The 26,150-nt window shown below is 56.9% G+C and overlaps 4 protein-coding genes across 9 annotated transcripts in view; 2 read left to right on the top strand and 2 right to left on the bottom strand.

Moving 5' to 3' along the window:
- The first annotated feature begins 685 nt into the window (after positions 1-685).
- COMMD4 (COMM domain containing 4) lies at positions 686-2,916 on the top strand. The gene is made up of 8 exons (XM_055818074.1): positions 686-921; positions 1,002-1,073; positions 1,248-1,313; positions 1,574-1,613; positions 1,725-1,844; positions 2,040-2,120; positions 2,227-2,403; positions 2,706-2,916. The coding sequence occupies exons 1-8, from the start codon at positions 919-921 to the stop codon at positions 2,744-2,746; spliced, it is 600 nt and encodes a 199-aa protein (XP_055674049.1). The 5' UTR covers positions 686-918; the 3' UTR covers positions 2,747-2,916.
- A 136-nt stretch (positions 2,917-3,052) lies between these two features.
- On the top strand, positions 3,053-7,595 carry NEIL1 (nei like DNA glycosylase 1). Of its 2 annotated transcripts, XM_013300816.3 has the most exons (9): positions 3,055-3,542; positions 3,656-3,775; positions 3,941-4,019; positions 5,151-5,250; positions 5,395-5,519; positions 6,032-6,059; positions 6,614-6,675; positions 6,845-7,046; positions 7,204-7,595. In XM_013300816.3, exons 1-9 carry the CDS (start codon positions 3,124-3,126, stop codon positions 7,221-7,223), a joined length of 1,155 nt encoding a protein of 384 aa, XP_013156270.2. In that variant the 5' UTR covers positions 3,055-3,123; the 3' UTR covers positions 7,224-7,595. The 2 variants fall into 2 exon arrangements, with proteins under 2 accessions (XP_055674037.1, XP_013156270.2); XM_055818062.1 differs by lacking the exons at positions 6,032-6,059; positions 7,204-7,595 and having other exon boundaries at positions 3,053-3,542; positions 6,845-7,007.
- Positions 7,596-7,828: 233 nt separating this feature from the next.
- Positions 7,829-21,773, bottom strand: MAN2C1 (mannosidase alpha class 2C member 1). Of its 2 annotated transcripts, XM_005239441.4 has the most exons (26): positions 21,628-21,773; positions 20,918-21,043; positions 19,694-19,817; positions 18,700-18,770; positions 18,285-18,462; positions 17,611-17,800; positions 17,047-17,153; positions 16,763-16,873; positions 16,284-16,376; positions 15,775-15,891; positions 14,931-15,026; positions 14,473-14,618; positions 13,902-14,025; positions 13,302-13,423; positions 12,393-12,478; positions 11,696-11,866; positions 11,505-11,587; positions 11,247-11,341; positions 11,010-11,114; positions 10,655-10,811; positions 10,170-10,313; positions 9,945-10,054; positions 9,262-9,341; positions 9,020-9,165; positions 8,532-8,635; positions 7,829-8,452 (listed from the first exon to the last, which is right to left on the bottom strand). In XM_005239441.4, the coding sequence occupies exons 1-26, from the start codon at positions 21,717-21,719 to the stop codon at positions 8,335-8,337; spliced, it is 3,096 nt and encodes a 1,031-aa protein (XP_005239498.3). In that variant the 5' UTR covers positions 21,720-21,773; the 3' UTR covers positions 7,829-8,334. The 2 variants fall into 2 exon arrangements, with proteins under 2 accessions (XP_005239498.3, XP_027645314.2); XM_027789513.2 differs by lacking the exon at positions 15,775-15,891.
- A 1,918-nt stretch (positions 21,774-23,691) lies between these two features.
- The window catches only part of SIN3A (SIN3 transcription regulator family member A), a 34,879-nt gene continuing 32,420 nt past the window's right edge, over positions 23,692-26,150 (bottom strand). For all 4 annotated transcript variants that reach the window (XM_055818035.1, XM_055818012.1, XM_055818020.1 and 1 more), the window contains exon 21: positions 23,692-24,964. In XM_055818035.1, the coding sequence (XP_055674010.1) occupies positions 24,734-24,964 (231 nt within the window). In that variant the 3' untranslated portion in view covers positions 23,692-24,733. The remainder of the gene's footprint in view (positions 24,965-26,150) is intronic.

Below are 26,150 nucleotides of genomic sequence, written 5' to 3'. Positions count from 1 at the left end.
GGTGAGTGAAGGGTAATAAGCATAACCCAGAGCCTGACCAGCCTAACCAGACTAGTTCTGCTGCACTTAGGAGGAAAAGAGGAACCTATTCTACAGAAATCTCTTTAAATGCTGGTTTTCTAGAAGTGACACTTACCCGAAGGCGCAGGCAGGAATGAGCCGACCTGCAGTGATGAAAGCAAGCGTGCCAAAAAAGGGGGAATCCCAGCAAATGGGCTGAGTCAGCGGGGGAAAAGCAAAGCAGGGGAAGAAAAAATAATACTCCAACAGCAGTTGGAGGCCACCAGTGTGAACAACCAGGGCTCTGCTGGGCCTGTGGCAGCTGCTGAGTCCTTGCCTGATGCCCTTGAACCCCACAGTGTCCCGCTTGTTCCCGCTGCCGGGTGTCCCAGCTCTGCCCGACGGACCCTCAGCCCAGCATCGTCCCGCCCACGGGTGCTGGTGCCCGGGGAAGCCCCGGAGCGATGCGGGGCGGGCGGAGCCGGGGGCGGAGCCGCGGTGGGCGGGGCGCGGGGCTAGAGAGGAAGGGGCGGGGCTGTAGAGCGAGGGCGGAGCTGTAGGGCGAAGGGCGGGGCTGTAGGGCGAAGGGCGGGGCTGTAAAGCGAGGGCGGAGCTGTAGAGCGAGGGCGGAGCTGCAGGGCGAAGGGCGGGGCTGTAGGGCGAGGGGCGGGGCGCAGCGGCACCTCCCCGGGCCAGCGGTCGTCGCCGTGCTGCGGCCCTCGGCCCCCCGGCCCTGCCGCGACCCCCGGCGGAGCAGCGCTGCCCGCTGCAGCTCCCTCGGGGGCGCGCAGCACCGCTCCGGGGCAGCACCGGGGCGGGGCCGCGCCGCGGGGGCGGGGAGAGGCGGGGCGGCCGCCCGGTAGCTGTTCCGGGTCGCGGAGGCGGGTATCTGCAGCGGTACCTGGGACCGGCGGCGACATGGTGGGGAGGGGGCCGGCGGGGCCGGCGCGGGGGGGCGCGGCGGGGCTGCGACGGGCTCTGACTGTGCCTTCCCCCCGCAGCGGTTCCGCTTCTGCGGGGACCTGGACTGCCCGGACTGGGTCCTGGCCGAGATCAGCACCCTGGCCAAAATCGTTAAGTGCCGCCCCTCCCTTCCCCGTGTCCCCCTCCCTTCCCCGTGTCCCCCTCCCTTCCCCGTGTCCCCCTCCCTTCCCCGTGTCCCCCTCCCTTCCCCGTGTCCCCCTCCCTTCCCCGTGTCCCCCTCCCCTGCCTGGGCACGGTGGTCACTTCTGTTTCTGCCCCCGCAGTCCTCAGTGAAGCTGAAGCTGATCTGCGCCCAGGTGCTGCGGGACCTGCTGGGGGAGGCCATCGAGGTGAGTGCGACCCCCCCGTGGGGGGGCCGGGATGGAGACAAAGCGTTGCAACACTATAAATGCATAATTAGCAATAGTACTGATTTTTGTAGTCTTAAGCCAGGCCTCGGTGTTGAGAACGCTGCCAGCCAGTACCAGTAGTAATAATATTAACTATTATTATTGTTAACACAGAGGTGAGAGTGGTCAGCGCTGATGTGGGTGGGGAGGGCATTATGTGGCCATGTGGTACCTGATGCTGACGCTCTGCCCTCCCACAGTACGAGAAGATTCTGAAGCTGACCTCGGATGCCAAGTTGGGTGAGTGGTGCTGACTCACCCCCCAGGGAGCTGCACGCTGGTGACGGGCAGCAATGTGGCAGGGGCACCATATGCCGAGGCGGTGGAGCTGACCTTCTGTCCTGCCTGCAGAGTCGGGGGATGTGAAGGCAACCATCGCCGTCCTCAGCTTCATCCTCTCCAGTGCCGCCAAGCACAATGTGGACAGCGAGTCCCTGTCAAGTGAGCTGCAGCAGCTGGGGCTGCCCAAAGGTGGGGGACCCTCAGGGGGGACGTGCTAGGGCTGAGCTGGCAGCTTCTGGCACTGCGGCTTCACGCCCAGAGCCACTGTGTGCCATCTATCTCCCCTCTGTGCCATCTATCCCTAGGAGCTCCTCTGAGTGCTTTACTGGGGTTCAGCCAGGTGTGAGCAGGGGGTTTCTTGTCTTGTCTCTCCTCCCTGAGCAGAGCATGCCAGCGGGCTGTGCCGGTCCTACGAGGAGAAGCAGAGCTCCCTACAGGACAGCCTCAGGGCCTGTAGCCTGAGATGTGAGTGCAGCGTTGAGTCTTGCTGGGACATGGGGTTTGGGGGTTGGGGTCAGTCACCCTGCCCAGGGGTGCCAGGGTTCTGACACTGGCCACCCACCCACCCTAGTGAGCCAACTGGGCTCGGTGCGCTGGCGGGTGGATTACACTCTCAGCTCCAGCGAGCTGCGGGAGGTCAACGAGCCCCTTGTGCACCTGATCTTCAACGTGCGGGACAGGGAGCATGGGAAGACAGTGGCCATCCCCATGGCCCTCTCGGCTGACAAGTTCCGGGTGCTGCTGGCAGGTGAGACCAGAGGAGGGGTGGCAGCAGGGACCCCTGGCCCTGGGGGGCTGGGGGGGATGCTGGGGGGATTTTGGTGCCCGGGGGGGGGGGGGGGCGGGATGTTGGTGCTGGGGGGATGCTTGGACCAGGGGGAGATGCTGGGGGGATGCTGTGGGGATTCTGGGATCAGGGGGAGATGCTGAGGGGATGCTTGGACCAGGGGAGGATGCTAGGGGATGCTGGGACCAGGGGGTGGTGCCGGGGCCAAGGAGAGATGCTGTGGTGCTGGCAGCTCCCCCGCCACCTTGCTCCTCTCTCCTCAGAGCTGAAACAGGCGCAGGCCCTGATGAACACCCTTCTCTGAGGAGCTGAAAAGGAGCACCGACGCTGGATCGATCGCGAGGCCGGACTTGGTGCTCCCAGCTGGGCCCTGGCACCGCCGGGCTGGGGAGGGGGAGGCCGGGGGCAGCGTTCCCTGCCCGCGTACTTTAGACCCCCGGGGCCGCCCGGGGCAGCCTCAATAAAGGTGACGGTGACAAAGCCAAGCCGCCTCCCGCCTGTGTGTCCCCGCGGCGGCGCCTTGGGCCTTGCAGGCCGCGGCGGGGCCGTTGCCTGGGCGACGCGGTGGGACTACAGCTCCCGGCATGCCCCGCTCGCGGCGCAGCCAATGGGAGGCGGGGGCGGGGCGGCGGGCCCGGTGTGGGGCCGGGCCGGGCCGAGGCGGCGGGGCTGCTGCCGGGGATGCCCGAGTGCCCGGAGCTGCACCTGGCCGGGCGCTACATCAATGAAGCGTGCGGCGGGGTGGTGTTCTCGGGCGGCGTGGAGCGCTCGGCGGTGGGCAGGGGCCCGGAGGTGCCCTTCCGCAGCGAGGCCTACCGCATCTCGGCCACCTCCCGGGGCAAGGAGCTGCGGCTGACGCTGGCCCCGCTGGGCCCCGCCGCCACCCAGGATCTCGTCTTCCGCTTCGGTATGTCGGGGTCGTTCCGGCTGTGCCCCGCCGCCCAGCTCCCCCGCCATGCCCACCTCCGCTTCCTCACCCAGGAGAGCCCCCCGCGCGCCCTCTGCTTCGTCGACGCCCGCCGCTTCGGTTCCTGGCGCCTGGGTGACGCCTGGCAGCTGGGCCGCGGGCCCTGCGTCCTCTCCGAGTATCAGGCCTTCAGGTGAGCGTCCTCCCCTTCCCACGGCCGAGGGAAGGCCCCGCTGTGGTGGCTGCTCGTACTGCACAACAGCCATGCCCAGGGGAGCCTTCCTGATGCCCCGTGCTCTGTTGCAGGGAGAACGTGCTGAAGAACCTGGACGACAAAGCTTTTGACAAGCCCATCTGCGAGGCACTCTTAAACCAGAAGTTTTTCAATGGAATTGGGAATTACCTCCGCGCTGAGATCCTGTACAGGTAAGGTTGAGCACCTGCTGACCTGCCATGGAGGTTTGGGCTCCAGGAGTTTGTCAGAGCTCGGCAGCAACTCGGCTGAACCAGCTGGGCCTCCTTGCCTGGTAGACGCAGGCAAGTGCCAGAACCAAGAGTTCAGGCTTACGTGTAACAGATGGATTGTCTCAGGTTGAAGATCCCTCCCTTTGAAAAGGCTCGGACTGTGCTGGAGGCCCTGAAGGATCAGGAGCAGGCAAGGAGGAAGAAGGTAGGGAGCACCTGCTGCTTTTACGTGCTCAGAAAGGGTCAGGTTTCCAGATAGATGCCCTACAGGCATTCATTTGCCTGTGGCCCTGCAGGACATCTCAGCAGCTCCCTGGGGTACTGGGAGCCTCTTGTCTTCAGTGCAGGGAGCCAGACTGAGCTGAGAAGCATCCCTGATTCAGGTTTGGGCTCAGCAGTGGTAGAGGTGGTCTGGCCTCAGCTGGCTGCCCTGCTCCGGCTCTGCTTTGGGCTTAGCTGAGCATAAAGCTCTGGTTCACGGCTGCTGTTTTGGGCTTGTTCCAGCCCAGGGTTCGGGGCCAGTTTCAGTTCGTGTTTGGTTCATCGTTCTGATGAGGCAGAACACCGTCACGAGGCCCTTGCACAGCTCACACAGCCTGTGCCCACACTGCTGTCAGGAGGTATTTGCTGCTCTGGGTCTTTCTCAACCCAGTGGCAGGCATTTCCCCTTCACAGCTATAATGCTTGTGGCACAGGATCTTTCTCCTCAAGCATGTTACTGTCCTTTGCCATAAACACCCGTGTCTAAGCACATCTGCCCCTCCAGCGGAGTGGCAAATGGGGTGCCACAGTTCCATAACCTCACGTGTCTGGCTCTCATTCACACGTGGCCGGGCTGACGAGCTGTGACAGCTCCCCGGGCACATGCCTGCATGCTGTGCTGGTGCTTGGCTGCACCCGGCTTCTGCCGTCAGTAAGCCTCTGGTTATATTTGGGGTGGGTGAAGAGGAAGAAGCAAGGGAAACACACCTTGCAGGTGTAAAATCTCTGGGGAAGGCTGCAGTAGAGGCCACAGCTGATCACGTGGCCTTGGGGGAGAGGAGGTGGCTATTTTAAGGAAGCCTGAAAACAAAGCACACAACCTGAGGGCTGTTTTTAGGAACTGCTGGTGTTCCTGGATGTTAGCCCTCTTTCACATCTTTGTAGCTGTGGGGAATACGCTAATGCACAGCTTGGAGCCTGCAGGGGTGAGCTCAGGGCTGGCACATGGCGGGGAGTGTGGCAGCTTGTCCTCAGAAGGGCAAGAGGAGATGGGGAATGTGGCTGCTGTTGGAGAGACCTCAGCAAGGCTGGGGCGGCTGGCGGGTGACTTCCCTCCCCTTCTCCACCCCTGCAGAATCGTTCCCTGACGCTGAGCAAGAAGCTGAAGATGATGCGGGAGAACCCAGATCTCCTGGAGCTGTGCCATACTGTGCCCATGGAGGTCATCGCCACAGGTAAGGTGATGGGACAGGGACAGCTGGGGGTGGCAGGGAGGCCTGGGCTTTGCTGTCCCAGCAGCAGGAGGCTTGGGAGGGCACTCTGACACCATGGTCACTGCTTCCTCTCTACTTCTGTCCTTTCCCTCTCTCCCTTCCTAGAGAAAAACCTCTTAGACCCAGATCACTCTGATAACTACGCCGCTTTCAAGAACTGGCTGCAATGTTACCTGGTGCCCGGCATGAGCTCCCTGCGTGACCGCAACGGCAGGACCATATGGTTCCAGGTAGCAGTCCAGGGTCACCGCCTGGGGCTGGGTGCCTCCCAACCGCTGCTCCATGGGGACACTAGCCATTTTCTGCTTCCTGAGACCCCCCAGCACTACGCTGTGTTGCTGGGGGTCTCCCTCTCTGCCAGACTGCTGTCACTGCTGGCTGCAGAGGTGACAAGGACCATCTGCAGTGACCAGCCGGCCAGGGGATGGCAGGCAGTCTGGAGCAGAGGGACTAATTGTGGGAATGGGGGACTTGGGTGGTCTGGCAGCCCTGTTCCTCCCTCCTGTGCCCCCCTGTCTGGGTGAGGTGCCATGGCGGGGCCTTGCAGAAGGAGCAGGGGCTGACGAGAGAGTCCCCAAGGCACAGGGCAGGCAGAGCAAGCCCAGCTCCCCTGGCTTCCCAGGGAAACATGGCTGTTTCCCATCACTGCCTTGGCTGCGGGATGGAGAAGGGGCACAGATTTTGCTGCTGCTGCCTGCAGAACAAGCGCACCCCAGTCAATGCTGTGTCACCTTCCTTGCAGGGAGAGCCTGGCCCCATGGCTCCCAAAGGTGAGTGTCCTCTCTCCTCCCGGTGGGACCTGCCTTTGCTCCGGGAGGGCTGGAGACTGGGAAGCCCCACGCTTGCGGCACAGCATGGGGCCAGAGGCAGGAGCAAAGCCTCTCTTGCTGGGGTGCTGATGGGCCCATGACAGCCCGTGGCACTGGGGGACAGAGCCCACTGTCCCCAGGGCTTCTTATCAGCACACTGACCTCCCCGGGCATGGCTGTTGCACCTGCAGGATGGTTTCCAGGCCTGCACCTGCATCCCCTTGCTCACCGGCCAGGCTGGGAGCCGTGGGGTGTGCTCTCCCTGGGGGGGTGCTCTCCCTGGGGCTGCAAGCACAAACTGAGCTGTTTTGGCAGGGGAGGGAATCTGGGATGGGGGGAGAGGGGCCCCCTGCAGCCATTCCTCCACCCCAGTGCCAGTTCCTTAGCGCTCAGTTCACACATCACGTGGGACAGCACCCTGAAAGGTCACTGTGCTGCAGCCTGTCCCTCGTGGTGCAGGCGCGCTCTGCCCCATCTCCTCACCCTGCCTAACCTGGGCACGTCTTCTCACACAGGGCAGATGCCCCGCAAGAAGCACGCTCCACCAAAGGCAGATCCTGAGACTCCGACCCCCAAGGTAAGAAGCTTTGTGGTTGTGGCTCCTGCCGGGTCTAGAGGCTCTCCTGTTCCCTGTGCCTTGCTCAGGCTGCTTCCAAATTCATGGTGGTGCTCCTACTCCTGGAGTTTCTCATCATCTGGCGGTCCAAGCACACTTCTGCTAAGCTTTGGCTCTGATGTCCACCCAGGTCACCACACGTGCCTTGAAACGGCGCCCCAAGACTGCAGCAAAACCCCTGAAGTCAGCCGAGGAAGAGGAGGTAGCTGACAGGCAGAGGAAGGGACGTGCTCATGGAAGGAGGAAAGCGACCGCTGCTCCTGCCTTGTCCGAGCCCGAGGTGCTGGTCAAAGCCAGAAGAAGCCGCCGGACAGCTGCGCGCAGGGGCAGAGGTGAGGCGGTAGTCCCTGCGGCTTTCAAACGCACAGGCGGGAGCTGTGGGTGCGCTCCCTCCGGGGGGCCAAAAGGCAGGAGAGGAGCAAGCAGGGCTTCACGGGGCAGAACCAGGCCCCCCCTCACCCCCCGACTTCTCATTTCTCCATCTTGCAGGCACAGCCCCTGCCGTGTGAGTGCCGTGTGCTGCCTTCCTCCTGAGGGGCATTTTAACAGCTGCAAAAGCTCAGGGAGGGCCCGGCCGGGGGCCTGGGTTAGTGCTGGCGAAACGGGGCTGTTCCTGTGCTCACACCCGCTTGCTACCACTGCAGCCTGCTCGTGTGGGACCGAGAAGCTGGGCTTGGTGATGGGGCTGCCTTACCCAGCATCCTCCTGCTGTCCCCAGGCATTCGAGGGGGATAAGGGCCACGGACCAGATATTGTGCTGGACTCTGACCCCATCCCTCTGCCTGAAAGTGGATTCCCTCTTTCTTCCCCTCTTCCCTTCCCGGCTGCTGCCTGGATCACTGGTTTTAGCTGGCTATTAATAAAAGTATTTTGTGTAGGAATCGCCGTGCACACCTTTTTATACTAAGGATAACCCTGCTGTGCCCAGGCTGTTCCCCAGATGGGCTAGAGCAGGCTTCCCCTCCACCTTATCCCGAAAATCCTTGCCTCCCCAGTCCCAGGAGTGAGATCCTGCTGGGGAAGACACTAAGAGAGCAGCAGCTACAACAGAGCCCCTAGGAGGAGACAGACCAGTGCAGTTATCTGGAAATAAGTTAAGAAAACAGGCTGGAGCTTGTTTGCACAGAATTTTCTTGTTTACTTGTGCTTCCCTTCTGCAAGGGCAGTGCAAGAGGCAGCAGAGGGACCAAGGAATGACTGTAGTGTGTCTATACATGTTGCTAGGGTCTGGACAACGTGAAGGCTGACACAGGAGCCACTGTGGAAGGCTGCTGCTTCCCAAAGCCCCTGCAGCTGGAGCAGAGCCTGTGCAGGGCCAGCAAGCCTGTCCCACACCTTCACCCCTGCTTCAGCTAGCCAGGCACCCACTCGGGCCCTGCGGCCCTGCCTAGGCAGGGGGCAGCTGTCCTCCTTTGCGGAAGAACATGAGTGCTCTTGAGTGCTGCTCTCCAACAGCTGGGTGGGAGGTGAGGGGGAAACTGCCTTTCCCTGGAACCGCTGCCTTTCCCTGGAACCGCTGCCTCCTTGCACAGCTCTTGGTATTGGGGAAGCCTCAGGCTGTGATTTGAGCTCAAGGTGTTGGTCCAGGTTGCCGTGTATCAGCGAGGGTGGCGAATGATGTCACTGCCTCAAAACCAAGAGGACAGAGAGCACATGGAAGGGTGTGAAGGAAAGCCTTATGCCCCGCTGCTCCAGCGGCAGGTGGCCCTGTCCCACTGGCTGCTCCAGGAGGTCACAGCTGGGGAAGAAAGCAGCAGGTGAAGCTGAAGTGAATGATCTCCATCCCCACAGGCACCCAGCCCTCCACGGGGACTTACAGCATCGCCTCCTTAACGGGCAGGGCGGTCTGCAGCCAGGCGATAACCGTGCTGCCATGCGCTTCGTACAGCCGAACCACCACAGCTTCAGGTCTGTCCTCAGACTGTGGGGGACAGTGCAGATGGGGGTTCAGACAAATGGGACAGGCACATCCTATCCTACGCCTCGGGGTACAGCCCGACCCAAGCAATGGTGGCTGAGCGGCTCTGCCTGCAGGCACGCACGTTCCTGACCCGTGGAGAGGCAGCGCTGACTGTGGCGGCAGTACCCAGGTACAGGTGCGGATGCTACCGCGATCCCTGGTGCGAGTGCCCACCTGGGTGGGCAGAGAGGGGCGTCCTCACCCAGCGGGACACACAAGACCAGAGGGATCACTGCTCCTGCTCAGCTGAGCCTGCCCACCACTCAGCACGGGGGAAAGAGCAAGCCATGCTTAACGAGAGCAGCTTAACCTGCTGCCCTCCCCACTTCTGCCCTGGGGACTTGCCTGCTTGACAGTCTCCAGCACAACCGCAGGTGAGCTGACTGAAAAGGCGCTCCAGGCCTCGCGCTGGGCAGAGCTGGCTGGGAACACGTGGAGGGGGAAATTCAAGTTGTAGGCACGCTGGATCACACCGGCATCCTGGAAGGAACCTGCAACACAAGAACCTCTGGCCAGCCTCTGCACAGGCACAGCCCCAAGGCTCAGTGCAGCATCCTCCACCCTGCTCTGCTCTGCCCATCACTCACCCAGGTGAGGCATCACGGCGTAGGTGAACTGGTGATGCGTGATGTCTGCCGTGGCATCGGGGGACTTGGGTGCTCTCAGCCTAAGGCAACGAGAGGTAGGTGAGACTGATGTCTCGGCAGCACCCTCTGTCACCTAGTGCAGAGCCAGGGGAGCACTGTGACAAGACTACGGCCTCCCCCAGCTCCCTCGAGGCTGGGCCCCGAGGTGGAAACCAACATGCTGCTGGTTCCTGGCAACAGCAAACAGACCCTGACAATCCCAGAAACTAAAATAACTGAAGGCTGTTTTCCTGTGAAACTTGGGGCTGATGGAGTCAAACTGAAATGCATGGTTTCTTAGCTTTGTACACATCCATAATATTGCTGTTCCTTCCCTCTCCTTAAGCCTCCCCGCTCTTGGGGTGTGTTTTGGCCAGTAACAGAAAAATTACTTGGTGGAAATGTGGATCTTATCTCCTGAATTATCTATGAGCATAACTCATAAGAATTACATTATCTTAGTCAGCTATAATTAAGTCAGCCAAAAGTTCTCAAGACAACAGCCAGCCACTTGGACTAACACCAGACTGATTTCCTTATTTACTATGATCATTTAGGACCAGGCATTGCCTCGACTTCCAAGAGACACCTGAGAAGGCAAAGTGACAGCTGCAGCTCCACCCTCACCCCAACCCTTAACTCACAGTGAGAGGCTGAGGATGTTCCTGTGGGCTGATGCCCCGTATTTGCAGTCATTCAGCAGTGCCACCCCGAAGCCATGCTCGGAGAGATCCAGCCACTTGTGAGCCCATACCTGCGGGAGGTACCAAGGGACATATTCACCACACGGGGCTACTGCCTGGGAGCAAAAGCAGCCCCGCCACGGGAGGAGCAGCTCGGCCCTGGCACCAGACCACCCTTCCTCTCACCTCAAATCGAGCCCAGTCCCAGGATGTGTTCCAGTGCGTTGGCCGCTGCAGGTGTCCAAACTGGATCTCATAGGTGGCATTTGTGCTCCGGACCTGCACGGGGAACTCCACCTTCAGGAACTTGTGGGCCTCCTTCCACTCAACCTAAATGCAGTAGCAGAAGGACATCACCATGGGGGACTGAGGCGCAGAGGCTGCATGTATCCTTCCCCAGTGCACAGCAGCCAGCTCACGCCCTGGCCAGACCAGGTGCAATAAAATCACGCTAGAGTCTGAACACAGATGAACTGGTGGGTCTCTCTTCCACCCTTGTCCCTCAGGTCCCCCACGCCTCCGGCCGCCTTCCCCTGAGGCAGAAGACAGGCAGTGAGGGGCTTCAGAAAAAGAAACAGGACTGGGACCATAATTTGGACACAAGGTTCAGTCCCCAGGACCCTGCCTGCACAGCACAGATGTTTGTATTGCGCTGCAGCTGCTGGCCAGACCTGGGTCAGGAAGCGGAGGTAGGGGCACATCGCATCCAGGATGATCTCCTGTATTAAGGTGCTGCTTTCCCCAATCTGCAGAGAGAAGCTCGCGCTTCCCCGCAGGCCCCCAGCCAGGGTAATTTCCAGAGGCTTCAGCAGCGTTGTCACTGGCTTCCTGCAGAAAGGGATAAAGGCAGAGCTGGTCTCAGCCCGGTAGATCCAGGTTCCCAAATCCCAATCCAGCCTCCCACACAGCAGGCACTCACTTCTCCAGAGCGAATGCTCTGTTACAGCTTTTGTTACAACTAGGACAGGGAGGCCAGAACCTCAGAGCAAAGTCAAAATCCAAGTGCTGCAAGCACTGCTCCTCTACCTCGTTTCTAAGTGATAGTCCATCACGTCCCAAGCATCCCAGTACAGGGGAACATCATCAAAGAGTGCAAACTGGTTGGCATAGCAGCCATCTGGGACTGACTCTCTGGAATGAAGCAGAATGGAGAAACAGCAGCGTTAAGAAGAACTGGCAGTGGAGAAGGGCGTACAGTGAAAAGAAGACCTGAGAGAGGTTTGAGGAGCCTGGTTCCAGTAACTAACGGGGTGACAGACATACCTTGCAGAGCCCACCAGCTGAAGTGAGGTCAGATGGCCCATCATGTCTAGGCAGGCTGTAATCACCCCATTCTCCATGACAATGGAGCCATTCTCCTTCAGGAAAGTACCAGAACAGATTTCACAGACCCACCCCTGCGGGAGTTGAGTGCCCCAGCTGCAAATCTAGCGTGCAGACTTGCTGTGTGCTGGATTCCCTAGATTTCTCCCCAGTCAACCTCTGATGCAGAGACCTGAGGACGACTGCTGTTGTGCATACCTGCTTCCTCACTGCCACGGGTGAAGGGGACAGCAATGGCTCCCTCACTATAGCATAGCCCATGCTGGGGACCGTCACCAGAGCTGGAAAGCAAAGAGCCACTTGACCAGGCGGTAAAGCCTCCCCAGGGCAGGGAGAGGCAGAGTATGTAAGAAATTCTGAAGCATGAGTTACCCCCAAGTTAGACATACCTAAAGTCTCTGTTCCGGTTGGCTGAGGCCTGGAGATCACCTCGGTCCGTTCCCAGGGCAAAGTGTTCAACACAAGGGTGCCCTCGGCGCTCCCCGCCTCGGGCTGCAGCAGTTCCCTGCAGAAGGACTGCACTGCTTCCTCCTGCAGCCGCGTGCCAACCCTGCGGATCTCTGAGCAACACAAAGGCCCAAGTTGGACCCGGACAGGCTGTTTCTCACATATGAGAGAGTTTCTGGCACTCCTGTGCAATGTACACACACTTTAGCTACTTCCAAGCTATGATTCAATTACTAATTATCATTAATATTAATTATTATTATCTATTAGTAAGTAGTTAAATTTATAATTATTCTTAACTTGGTTATTACAAGATTACAATGAGCTACGCCAGCTCAACTGGAAAACTGTGGCGTTACAATAACGTAAAGCTACTGATGTGCCTGCGGGCAGGCCAGAGCAAACCTTTGCTGGGGTCTATCCTGGCATGCAAGCAGAGTTGTCAGTAACTCAGGATGTTTTTTAATCCCTTGGCTCTCCTGCTAATTCCCTGTTCAGTTAGCACTATTACAGACACATGCCAACACAGGTTCAACCCATAGCACCTGGCAATCGGCACTGAAACCTCTGCAGCCTCACCAGGCAGGACCCAGTGTGCTCCGGCAGGTAAGTGCCCTCCTAGCCAAACTCCCTGCTCACCTCCATAGTATTGCAAGGCATCCTCCACCACGAGCTGGATACAGCTGCCTGGTAAAACATCATGGAATTGGTTGAGCAGCAGTAACCTAAACCAGAGAACAGAAACCAGGTGAGGAAGCAGAGGAGAGCACTGGATTTGTTCTGGCTTATCAAACCCTGTTTGCAAGATGGACAAACTTAGTAACTGTTCCTTATCCCCCTGTTAGCAAACACCTGAGAAAAGCATTTTTTTCCACAGCATCCTTGAAATCCTTTTATGTTAGGACTTGTCAACTGTCATCTTAGTAAACCACAACCATGAGGAGTAAGAGCTATTGGTTTTTTTATCCCTCAGGGCTACTGGATATATTGTTGCAAAAGCCCAGACAAGTCAAAACTGGCAAGGAATAAGCTTCGCTCGGAAATGAAGCTTCCAGCCAGAAAAGTAGTGATGCTCTGGAACTGTCTTCCAACAGGATAACCAAGTAAAGCACTGAAACACTTTTCAGGTGGAGCCCAGATCAGTTTATGGAAGTGGTTGTGTACACACAGCGCTGCAGTACTGAATCTGCAAAGGTCCCTACGCCCTAACGACGCACCGCTCTCCCACTCCCCTAAGAGGCAGTTCAAACGAAGACAGGCTGTGGTCAGTCACCCTTCTGGCTCCAGCTGAACGGAGCTGAGAGATAAGTGACCATCTCCCACCATCAGCCCACTGAGCTCCCCCATAAATGCCCACACCAGTGCGGTCCAACTGGTCCGGGCTAATTTTGGTGCACTGAAAGCAAGGATTTCTACTGAAATTCAGGAGGCATAAAGAGCTGTAGGGGATGGGGAGTGGTACCCCAAGAACAGCCAGCCCTCACGTCGAAGTCCTCAGCCCTCAGCACACCTTCCCCTGCTACCATCAGTGCTCCTGTATGCCCTCACCTCCAGAGCCGCTGCAGCTCGCTGGCAGGATACTGGAACACACCGCCCCGTGCCACAGCCAAGGTGCTGATTACTTCAACATCATGGAGTATTCGCTCACACTCCCGATTCCCCTTCTTTATCTGGTGTCAAAGTAAGGAGAGAAGGAAGATGTTTAGGAAATTGGTAGCTGGGAGTGGACCTCTCACACCAGCAGCAAAAGCCCAGCTCCAGTGCAGGAAGATTGGTTATTTGTCATGAGTTCACCATCACCAGCGAGTTATTTTTTGCCACAGACCAAACTGAAACTCCCAGCACAGGACACAGCCTTCCCTGTCTCTGTTCCCACCTCCCTCCCCTTCTTCTTCACCCAAGCTCTGCAACTATCTGCTAAGGCGGAGGATATGGCAGCTGTTGACTCAAGGGGCCCTGCTGTGTCCCAGGCTTTCTTCTCATCCCTCGAAGAAAATCTGACAATAGATCTGCCTTTTGGAGTCCCACTGTTGAGGCCTAAAGGGCACTGTCCGAGCCCTGGAGCCACCTGAGCAGTAGTGAAAAGAGCTAATGGCCACCTTGCCCGGGGGCGAGGGAGACCGCTACCCCCACGCTGTGCACACTCACCTGAGCCTGGGTGGTGTACGTGCCATTGTGCAGCTCAAGGAAGAGCTCTCCCACCCAGGTGCACAGCTGCGATGACTCCTTCTCCAGGGCGGAAAAGAGTCGGTCAGGAGTGGAGATCTGAACCCTGCAGGAGAGACGCACAAACAGTGATGAGCCAGGGGAAAAGCCTGTGATACGGCTAATGGTGCATCCCGACCAGAAGGGTGACAGTCCCAGAACCAAGGCCTCAGAAACGCCAACACAATCACAGTGTTCCCCTCAACCTCCTCCTACCCCTCTCCCGCTCCACACTACTCTTGCTGCCTGCCATGGAGATCCGGACATTCCCCAGGCAGGGACTACTGTGCTGGCCACTCACCCCACGGCTCTACCAAGGGCTCACAAGCAGTCCAAGGCTGCCCTGTGTACTTGTTCTTACAGCTCTTGGTGATGGAGAGACTGTCTCCCTGACAATTCTTCCCAGCCCTCTGCTCCCCCCTTCACACATCTTTTCTTTTGGCACTGCTGAAGGCCAGGCTTGGCTCAAAACAAATGCTCCTGCAAGGAGGGAGGAAGGGAGCTCTCCTCTCACCTTGGCAGCCCGTCTGTGTCACTCATTCTTTTCATCCTGTCCAGCATCTTCTGCGTGGGACCCCCTCCTCCATCTCCAAAGCCAAAGAGGAAAGCACTGTGGTTCACACGTCCTTTGTCTTTGTTGTTCTTCACTGTTTTCAGCATCTAGAGGGATTTCTGGACAGCTACAATCCCCTGGTGCCCAGCCCCAGCTCCCACAGCTCCACGCAAAAAAGCCAGGTCAGCCTTTAGGGTGCAAAGCCCAGTCCTGCCTGCCCCTCTTCCCCAGCCAAAATCAGACACGGACCCATCTCAGAGGCAGGCAACTGACTGCCAGGCACCCTAACAGCCTTTGTCCAGTAACGCTGCCAGCTATTCCTGCTCCCTTCCCAGGCAGTGCCCTCTCCTAGGAGCCTCAGCTCTGGCCCTAAGGGGCTGGCATTGCACTTCGCATGCAGGTCTGGCAACCTCACTCACCTCCTCCACTCGCCCGTGCATCCCATAGGAGTCACCAGGGGGGAAATGGGTCAGGACTCGGGAACCATCAATGCCTTCCCAGAAAAAGGTGTGATGCTGGAGGGGCCAAAGGAAAGCATGGTGTCTCATACAGTCCCCCTGTACCACACAGTGCCAAAATGCTAAAGCACAGCCCCACTGCTCCCAGGAGTTCCCAAAAGGAAATCTCTGGTTACACTGGTACCAGAAAGAGATAAATTCACCCTTAGTTCAGTGTTTCAAGGCTCCCAAACTCATATCCCACACAAATGAGTGTGGAGGGCCCACTTCAACCACATCAGCACAGAATTCGTACACTAAAAGCCCAAGCTTCCTTGCAAGCCCTGTCAAACACACAAAGCCCAGCCCTTTGTCACCAGGGAAGCGCACAGTGGACAGGCACCTGACAGCCCTGAGGATTCAAACCGGGCCTTCACTTTCTCTCCATGGGGTTGCAGGATGCCCTGACAGATCAGTGCAAGGAGACAGTTACACAAGAACGGGGAAAGCCACAAAGCCAGGGGACAGCAGAGGAGAGGCTGGGTTTGCTGTCTTGTTAGACCTGCATGTGAGTCACAGCTGCCTATCCGGAAGCAGAAGGAATCTGCTGGCCAGGGGCCCAGCTGGGATCTCTAACCATACCCCTCCTCCCCCTAAAGCCTGACAGAACATTGTCACCACCATAAACTGGTGGCTTCTGGAACAAGAACCTGTGTCAGCTGAGCTGAAGGACTGGCTTGACCTGGGGAACCAACAGGTCCAGCCATGCAGACAGACTCCAGTAACCGCAAGTCCATTCCCTGGGAAGAAGGGAAGCACAGCTCACCGGGAAGGCGTTCACCAGGTTCCAGCTGAGCTTCTGTGTGAGGAACCGCCTGATCCCACATCCACGCATCAGCTGGGGCAGCTGGGCCGAGTATCCAAATGTGTCTGGCAGCCAGAACTGGGAGCAGAGGTGACAGTAGCAGAAGGGGAGAGACACACTGAGTCACACTGGCCACAAACCACAGCCTGAGCTCATGCAGGGCTCCTTGACTGATAGTCAGGCTCCGAGCCCTTCTTGCAGACGGAGCTGAAGACATGCTGCTGAAGGCAAAGAGCAATTCTAGAGGCCTGCCAGGGACCTACAGGCAATGTAACTAAGGCCTGGGGCTGTGCTAACTGCCATGATACGTGGGGGATTAAGTATTTTTTCATCACAGTTTTAACTGCAAAAAGCAGGCCGATGTGAGGCACCTGAACATTGTCTCTGGAAGGAAAAAGCAGAGAGAAATAGGCACAGCAAGAGTGGAAGGAGATGGGTGCAAGGAAGGTATGCTGGAAAAGAGCAAGTACCTCTGAGCAGATTCGGCCAAACTGCTCCTGGAAGAACCGCTGTCCCTGGAGGAACTGCCGCACCATGGACTCCCCACTCGGCAGGTTCCCATCCTGGGGAGAAAGCACAGGGAGTCCATGGGGCAAGCCAGGCACCAGGGAAGGGGAGCTCTTGCGAACGCTTCCTTCCCACCCACCGTCATCCTGGCCTGGTAGATCATGGGGAGGATGTGAACAGAGCTCAGCAGAGGGTGAACGGAGGAACAGAGCTCAGCCAGTCCAGATCAAAACTCCTTTCTCAAGGAATGAGAAGATTTGGGATAGGGATGGTATTTTTGCTAGGCTAGACACTGCAGACAGCTGCTGTTTTCTGGGCCCGGAGACCATCACCAACCAGACAGGCTCAGCAAAGGCTCTGCTCTCCCCCTTCAGTGTCAGGACCGGTCCCAGAGGGATGCCGAAGGGAAGGTTTGGCGAGCCAGGCTCACCGTGCTTCTCACCATTTCCACCCAGGTGCCTCCGACAGGAATGAACTGCCCCTTCGCCACAAAGTCCTGAATCTGTGCGTAGAGCCCAGGGTACCAGCTCCGCACCCACTCAAACTGCTGCGCCTGCCAGAGCAGAGAGATCAGCCTCAGCTCCCACCACATTGCTCCACATCGATGTCCCTCCTCTTTGCAACCACACAGGACACTCCTGGTACCCGTCTCCCATCTTGCTTTCAGTCATGCTGGAGAAGCCACATGCCCTGAGCAGAAGAGGCCCCCAGAGGCAGATCACTCACCTGGGAGCAGGCGAAGGTGAGCTCTGGATTGCACTCCATCAGATGGACCACCGTGACCCAGCTCCGAGCGCACTTGCGGATGGTCTCCTCATACGGCCACAGCCAGGCTGCAGGGAAGGCATGGCCCCACTGCTGTTATTACTCAGCACAAGCTCCTTTGGGAATGTGGCTGTGCTGCCTTTCACAGGTTAGCTGGGGAAAATGCTAGAGCAAAATTCTGTCCTCTGGCTAAGTGCCTGACAGCAACACAGCCTGGGGCCTCCAGCTCCCGCTTCTCCTGGTGCATGTTGAGACTTCACCCCTCTCCAGGGACTGAAAATCGAGGGGTGAAGTCCAACAGGTGGAAGGCAGCAGTCTGTCATTCATCCCTCATCACCAGCCCCATCAGAGCTCCAAATGACACAGCAAGAGCCGGACACACGCTCCCCTGCTTTGGTGACAGACCAGCTGTATGGCAGCACAGAGGTCCCCTTCCCTCAGGGCACAGTACCCAGTGTCTGGAGCCCAGGGGCAGCACGCCTTTGCCTCCAGGTCAGCAGAGAGGGAGCACTGTGCTGCTCTCACCAGAGTCAATGTGGCAGTGACCCATTGCATGGATGGTGTGCTGGCTCTCGCCGTTCCTCTGGCTGAAGATCACTGCAGCCAGATCACGGGCAGCAGGGAAGGTGGAGGGGTCCGTAACGTCACACACGTTGACCATCTGGTTGGCAGTGTACAGTGCCTGGAAACTTCTCTGGTTTTCCTCCCCGAGGAGCTGGGGTTGGGAGGGATTAACAGCTTGACACTGAGCTCAGCACATCCTCTGGTAAAGCAGCTCTCTGTACCAGCTCGGATGCCACCTGCCTCAGGGAGAACCTGCTACCTCCTTCCAACATCTGACTGCCAGCACTGCCAGGTAAACACTGTATCCCTGCTTCACAGACATAACCGCATGTCTTTGCTCATGTACCTTCTAAAGCCAGGTTACACATACACCCATCCCAGGGGGATCTGGTCCAACAGATCCTGCCTTGAAGCAGAAAGTGGATGAAAAACCACCTGTGGCTTCTCCCTGTTCAGTTTTCTCCTACTCTAGGCAACACCAATTGTGCTAAAGCAGCAGCAGCAGCAAACATTTGCTCCTGCAGGGCCTCCTGGTGCGAGGAGATAGGTCATGGAATGGCGGGAGGAGGAGATAAAATGAAGTTGTGGAAGGAGGTGGAAAGGGTGAGAGAAGGGAAGAGAAGAAGTTTGCAGACCTGGGCCATGTCCAGCAGTACTTCCAGATCCACCAGCAGTTCATGGACATCTCTGTTGAAGACGACAAGCTCAGCCTTGCTCAGAGTGAACCTCCTGTCAGGGTCTGGAGGGGCGATCATACTGCCCTTGCCGGCCCCGAAGAGACCGTTGCAGGCCAGTTCCACGTACAGTGTCAGACTGTGGCAATCAAAAGGAAACCATCAGGGACAGGTCACAAGCAATCGGCCAGGAAAGTCCATTCTCCTCCCCGTGGCATGACCAACCCAGCCTGAACAAAGGACAGAGCTTCTCAATGCCAGACACTTTTCAGAGCACCAGGATGCAGACAAGGATGCCTCACCCCAGCCTCTTGGCTTCAAACAATGGCAAGCTCCCCCAGCAGTGGGCAGGGGTCCAGCTAGGCTAACTACCCACCTGTGGGGTTCCATCTCTTTCAGGCTGCTTGTCAGGACGTAGCTGGTCTTCTCACCTTCCTTAGTCAAACCCTGCATGGGAAGATGGCACATTTAACATGTCTTCAGAGGTCCACAACAGCGGGCTGGATGGGCAGGACAAGACACTCCAAAGCCCAGATGGATGGAGGAGCCTGGTCCCACGTGGCGTGGGACAATGCTTCCCACAAGAGCATGGAAACTGGTGCTGCTCCACAACACAAACCCTGCAGGCACCACCACAGAGCAGGGCAGGGCTGCAAAAGGTCACCTACATCTTTCCACCACCCCAAAGCAGGAGTAAAGCTGACATGTGTGACAAGAACCTGTCCCACTGCTCTTGAAGCAGTGGAGATTCACATCTCAGGCCCAATGCTTGCCTATCCTTCTTCCAAGACAGATTTGCTAACACCTAAGCAAGGGACTTTCAGCTGTTACTGGTTTGCAGACTGGAATTTTAACTCCTGGTAGGGGGCAAACTCTTGAAAACAGACTCAAACCCACCACCAGCAGGCTTGCATTTCTGGGCCAGACTTTGGAAATAGCCCACAGACCCTCTGCAGTCTGACAGCACAGCATGCAAACTGTGAGAGCAGTCCTCTCTCCCACCCCATGCATCGGACTCGTCACAAGCACTGCCTTTCTCTGCACAGCAGTTTTTCCTATATTTAAAGACAGCTCTCCTATTGCCTTGGAGATTACCACTTGAAGCTAAACAACTCTACAACCACATATCCCCCTTCTGTTTTTCTTTGTGACCACTCTGTCTAGACCTCCAACTGTTCTTGCCTCTCTCCTGTCAGTCCACATGTTATTTTACACCCCCCAACACGCACAGGCGTTCCTCCGAAGAGCACACAGCAAGCAGGAGGGGGCTTCTTCTACTGCCTCACTGCAGAGAGCTGAGGGATAGAACCACTCTGTACGTAGCAGAGCACCTGGCACAGCTGGCACACTGCTGACCCACAGCTCCTTACCTGGACAGGCTGGGCATCTCGCCACACCATGCCCTCTCCATCACTCTCCCAGACGAAGTGCACTTCCCGCCCTGCCCATGCTGGGGGGATGCTCAGCTCCACCTTAAACCAGCATGTCTCCCACCTGGAACAGAGCAGGCAGCAACTTCAGCCCTCAACCTCAGCGAGACCATCTCCCAAGGGAAACCACACTTCCTCAGAGCCTCCGTGGAAACAGCAGAGCAGGGACAGCACACATGTGTGATGGAATTCAAACGTAACGATGCTACCTGTCCGTTCAGGCCTGCTTTAACCTAACCCCCCAGACACGGCGTAGTCTGGAGGTGGCTCCCAGTACCACTGGCTGGGACACATCTTCAGTTTAAGCAGCACACAGCACCTGCACAGGCCAGCCTTGTTCTGTGCCACGTAAATTCACTGGGCTTTCCCCTCGCTGTGAGCTGACCCAACCAGTCACTCTTTCACCAAGCAAAACTTCTAACTTGTGGCACCCACTGTTGTCGGTCCTTGTTGAAGGTTAGAGATTTGACAGCAAGTTAAAAGCCAAGCGGAGTGGGGTGAGGTGCTCTTTCAAGCTGACAGGGACTGGAGAACTGTTCCTCCAGCCCCACAGCAATCCCACGACAGTGAACCCAGGGAACACTAGGAACTGAATCATGCTGGGGCAGGGCAGTTTATCAATATGCCTGGACTTGTGACCCTTCTGATTGGCCCTAACCCCCAGGGCAGGCTCTTGCCCAGGCAGTGAGGAGGCACGGCAGCCCCAGTGGGTGAGGAAGCTTAGAAGGCAGCACACAAACCCCGTGGTGCTGGCCACAACCCAGCCTCTTCTGGGACCCCAGAGAAACAGACAGTAGCATCATGTCTTTGACAGCTGCTGGGAAAAAAACCCCAATCTTCTCCCAGCCCTGATAAAGCATACAGATCCCATGCAGAAGCAAGCGTCAAGGTCACAACCATGACTATGAACATGAGCTCTCAGTAGTAAAGATTGATGAACTTCGCTCTTCAGTCCTTGGAAAAACACACATCTCTCTCTGTTTCCTCATGAAATCTCCCTAACGCTTTCTGGGCAGACACCTTCTACCCAAAGCACACAACAGGGGAGAGGATTATCATCTCATTTCTTCACCAGTGAGAGCTCGTGAGGATTCACACACACAAATCTAAGACGCAAGCTCAAGTCCCACCATGGACATGGCACCACTGAAACCTGGTACTCACGTGGGCCCGAAGGAGTCTCCCACTTTAGCTGGTCTGAATTCCTGCCTGACAGCCTCATAGTATGGGATGCGCTGGGGGGTCTGGAAGCAGGAGAGTGACACTGGCGGACAGCGATCCCCAAAAAGCCTGTGGACAGAGATGGCCAGGACACGATTAATAAGCTCAGCATTGCGGGGAACCTGTCTGGGGTTGGGGACAGGGAGCACCCTGCTTTCCCAGCACGGCTGTGCCACTCTGCTACTACTTAATACCCTCACAGTATTAACTGAACAGAGTAATAATCTGCCCCGCAGAGGGGGCCTGCTGGAGTGGGGCTGCCAGCAGCATCCCCCCTCCCTGCCAAGGAGGGCTGGGGGGCAGAGGCGGCCGTGCCAGTGGCGCCCCAAGGCAGGGCTTCAGGCTGGCCAAGGTGTGTGTGTGGGGTGGGGGTGTATGTCTGCTTTTTCACTGAGCCCCCTCAAGACCCCGCAGCCCTGCGGTGCAGGTGGGGGGCACACAGACAGACACAGACATGCATGCACAGACACGCACACACACGTCCCACGCCCCCCACCACACAGCCACACACCCCACACACAACATAACCCCACACACCCCCCACCACAGCCCACCCCCCACCCCCCACACACCCCCTCCACCCCCCTCACATATACCCCACACAGACACACTGACACACACACCGACACACACACCCCCCGACAGACGCCCACCTGCCCCGCAGGTTGCAGTCGGTGAAGTAGGTCTCGGAGAGGAACTTCTCCACCCGCTCCAGCGCCGTGCGCCGGTGCTTCATGGCGGCCATGGCGGCCGGGCCGGGCCGCCCTGCGCATGCGCGGCCCCTTCCACACACACCGCCCCCCCCGCCATCTCCCGCCGGGGTCCCGTCCCCAGGGCCTGTCCCGGCAGCGGGCCGGGGCCGGCCGCCCGCGGCCTCCCCGGGTGCCAGGGCCCGGCCTGCGCCCCGTAGCGACCTCGCTCGCTCCTGGCTGCGGCGGGCGCGAAGCTGCCGCCCCGCCCGAGGCGAAGCGCCGCCCGTTACCGCCCGCCGCCCCTCTGAGGAGAAGCGCCGCCGCCGCCCCGCGGCCCGCGCCGGGGCACGGGCGGGAAGCCGGAGGCAGCTGGCCTCTCACGGCCGAGGCTCTGCGGCCTCCTCTCGTCCTCCCGACCCCCTTTTCCCCTCAGAACCGCCCCAAAGTGCCGTGGTACGGGATCGGGAAGGAAGAATCTGTACACAGCGAGTAGCCCTGATATTTTAATGGAAATACTGCACTACAGTCAAGTTTACAACATTTGTATAGAAATCACATGGATTGTGGGCCGAGGATCACGTTACAGAATACAAAAAGCAAGTTCAAATAAAAAGAAGAAAAAGAAAAAAAAACCCCAACCCCCAAACCTCTGCTTTTGTACAGGCGGGCGCAGAGCTGGGGTGCCGGCCGCAGGCAGAGGTGCTCCCCTGGCGTGTCCCGGGGGTCCGCGCCAGCCCCCCACGCTCAGTGACATGCAGGCACAGGCTCCTGGGACAAGACACCCACCAAGCAGCAGCAGCAGCTGTTACCTCCAAGCTGGTCAAAAGTCTAAATCACCCAAGATTTTCACTTCCAGATCACCTTGAGCATACAACAGGGAAAAAAAAAAGGGGGCGGGGGGACGGTATAGAGAGCAGGGGGAGCACGCATGGAACCTTTGCAATGGAAGAGGACACGCAAGAGCCCCTTCCTGCCTGTGACAGCAGAGGAGGAACGAGATGGGTAACTTATTGCTGGCAAACCGTCAGTATTCCCCGCTGGGCTCTTCCCTTTCCCTCTCTCCATAGGAGGTTCCCGTTCAGGTTCAGGCTCTGCCTGCCGCGCAGTGGCCCCTCAGGCCGCACGCTTCCCCCGGCTGGCAAGGCACGCGTCCCCCTCCCCAGCCTCTCCCCAGCTCCCTGCCTCTGGAAAGGGCTGGCGTCCCAAGTGCCGGGAGGAGATGACCTGCTGTCTCGGAAAAAAATAAAATAAACCGTAAATCCCTGGGAGAGGTTCAAGCAGCGGCAAAGCCCTGCTCACGGCTCCCCCAGCCAGGGACGACAGAACCCGTGTTGGGTGCTTAGGACTGGCAGCAAGGGTTTGTGCAAGGAAAGCTGCCTCCTTTGAGGAGGAGAGACAGTGCAGTTGTGTCTGTCGTGGCTTACGAAGTCCATGCCGACTTCTTTTTTTTTTTTTTTTTTTTTTTTAAATCTGAATCTTCCCCCGTGTTTTAAATATCTGCCAGCGCTAAACTTCTATACTTAAAAAAATATATATCTCATATGTGGATTTCACTAGTGAAATTCACTGAGACCCGTCCCACCCCCTCGCCTTTCTCTTGCACGCACGCACGCACAGAAACACACACGCAGAGCAGCTCTATCAAATACTGGTTTGGTACTTCAGGTGATGTTTTCTCCAACACTGAGAGGGAAAAATACATCAGCACAATCAACCCCAGCTAAGTAGCTCAGCAACACTTCCCAAAAGCGAAGGTCCTTGGAGCTGGAAGACTAGGTGGATAAAAATTACCCACCGGGAAAAACAAAAATTAAAAAAAATTTAAATTATATACTATATATTTATATATCTTAACAGGCTGCTTATACCTCGGTTGTGTTAACCGCAAAATGCACGCGCTGCCTCTGCTTTTTCCTCTCAGATTGTGAAGCCAATCATATAAAATGGTCAGATGTGCCCCCCCACCCCCCACCCCCAAAACTGCATGCTGCACGGTGCCTTTCAGACCAGGAACAGGGCTGTGGGTGAGCGAGTGTCTTCCTCCAGTTAAGAACAAAGACATTATTTTTATTTACAAAAAAAGGAGAAAAAAGTTTCCACACAAAAGCACTACAATGATAACTCCCTTTGGTAAAAAGTGTAATAAATGTCTCCGTCGGTCTGTCGGTACTAATTCTCAAGCCACCTGGTACTATGGTACACAAGAAGCTAGTACAGTTATGCTAGCACATCAAGCATACTTCCTTTAATAAAAAAAAAAACCAAAACAACAAAACAAGCAAAAAACCCCCAAAAAATTGACAATTTGTACATTTATTTACAAAAAGGAGGGGAACATGTTAAAACTGTGTTGTTCTCGGTTGTGTGTGTGTACGTACATGTGTGTGAAAAGCTGGTGCATGGCACTAGGAGAGACTAGTAAACAAGCAGGTACAAAAAAAAACAAAACCCAAAACAAAAACAACCAAACGAAAAAAAAAACCCAACAGTTCCACTGGCACTAGAAAGGACAGACCGATCTGCACGGGGTGAGTCCAGCCTGGGAGGGAGGAGAGGGAGACGAGAGGAGCCCAGGGTCCAGGGTCCGCTCCGTGAGTGGCGCCGGGCTGCCCCACGGCCCCGCGCAGGAGCCCGGCCGGCTGGCAGCAGTGTGCCGGGAGGAGAATCCGGTCGCGACAGGCACCTGGGGATTTCGGGACACATCCAAGCGGTCTGGTCGTGGAGAGCCTCCGGTTCTCTTCCCTCGCCGCTCAGGGCCTCCAGGGAGTCAAAGCCTCAACACTGCTGGTGTGTACGAGCTCGTTGTGTTTCTCTGGGATGGCTCAGTTCAGAGAAGGGTCCTTCCTGCCCTCAGGGGACGCGTGCCAGCCCAGCGGCCCGGCGGTCCCAGTGGAGGTTCGCATCCCGGCAGGGAATCCCGCTGGTGACAGGCTGTACCAGCCACGCACTAGTCAAGTGGCCATGTTACGGAGATACACAGTGAGGGGAGAAAGGCATCTTCCTCCTTTCCTTGATGCGCGCACACACACACACATCTCCTGGGCTCTTCCCTCGCCCCGGGGGAGTTTTACGGTGTCTTGAATATCGTGCCATATTTGACGCGGTACTTGTTAATGCTCACAAAGTGCAGGGTCTCTGTGTCACAGGTGGTGGTGCAGGGCACTAAGCCCTCCAACCCTTCGCCCATTAGCCACTTGTTTGTCTCAGCTGCCATTTCACGGGGCACATGCTCCTTGGTCCATTTGTCCACCCAGGCCTGGAACCGCTGGTGCAGCCGCTTGCTCACTCTTTCATGGGACTACAGAAATAGGAAGAGGTGTTAGAAAAAAGTGGCTTTGGCCCCCAAACCGCAGCATCACACAAAGCTCAGCTACCAGCCGACACAACCAGCAGATCAACAAGCAGGGGGAATCAGTACCAGGCACCAGCCCTTGCTAACAACAGAGGAAAAGCTCTGATAAAGGCCCCTGGGTCTCCTCTCTTGCAGTGTCAAAATGAACTGAGAAATACCAAAAGGTTTATACTCTTGGTTTAATACAGCAGCTCTCAGGCTGGGGACACAAACCATACCACATGGGAGCCCCAGAGCTGCGTGCCCAGCATGGAGGCTCTTCTGCATCACCCAAAAAATGCCACCTCCTCCTCCTCCTCAAGCAGCCAGGAGCCAAGGCAGACCCCAGACCAGGCAAGCCCTGCTCTCCCTAGCCCTCGGGGTCTGCCTCCAGCCTGCCATGAAGGGACACAGCCCCAGGAGAGAACAAGCTCAACATGCTTTACACACCTCGGGGGACCCAGCTGCTATGGAAAATTAAGAGCCTGGTCAGGTCTGAAAGGTTTGACAACCCCTGGCTTAACAGAAGCACGAGGAGAGGAAAAACTGCACACAGTTTTGAGTAAGAGCATCATCTGCTTAAGGAATGTAAAATCCAGGAGAAACGGTTTAAAGCCATGGCTTGAAAGCTATGACTACAATCATAACTAAAACCAGCAAATACAATTAAACCTCGACATTAAAACTTATTTATATTTGCTTTGTTCTCCCAAGGACTGACTGCTCAGTGTTAACTGTTAAATCCAACAGATTTGTAGTTCAGTGTAGCTTATGCAGCTCCTTCGGTGTACTGCAGTAACCAAGGGGCTATGCTGTGTGCTATATATTTGACAGTTCAATAATTTGACTTATGTTCAGATTCTCTGTGAAAACCACTGGCACATAGTATCCTGTTTATGAGATTGCTTCTCCTGGAGATTTGTGCCAGCTGAATGGACTACATGGAATTCAATCAAAATCCTCTGTACCAGCTTTTCAAAGAGGCAGTACCGAGACAAACCACTTTCATCTGATGTGAATGCAAGTTTAACAAAATTACTTTACAACTAATTAAATAAAGCCATTATTTGTATTTCATCAGCAAGAAACAGATGGGAAGTATTGTTTCATGATTCTAAATACGTGACTAAAACAGAGCTGTGAAGGATGATTT

This window comes from Falco peregrinus, chromosome 1 (assembly GCF_023634155.1).
Source record: "Falco peregrinus isolate bFalPer1 chromosome 1, bFalPer1.pri, whole genome shotgun sequence".
Taxonomy (NCBI): Eukaryota; Metazoa; Chordata; class Aves; order Falconiformes; family Falconidae; genus Falco; species Falco peregrinus.
Note: the sequence above shows the minus strand (reverse complement) of the source record. Positions and strands in the feature narration are given on the sequence as shown.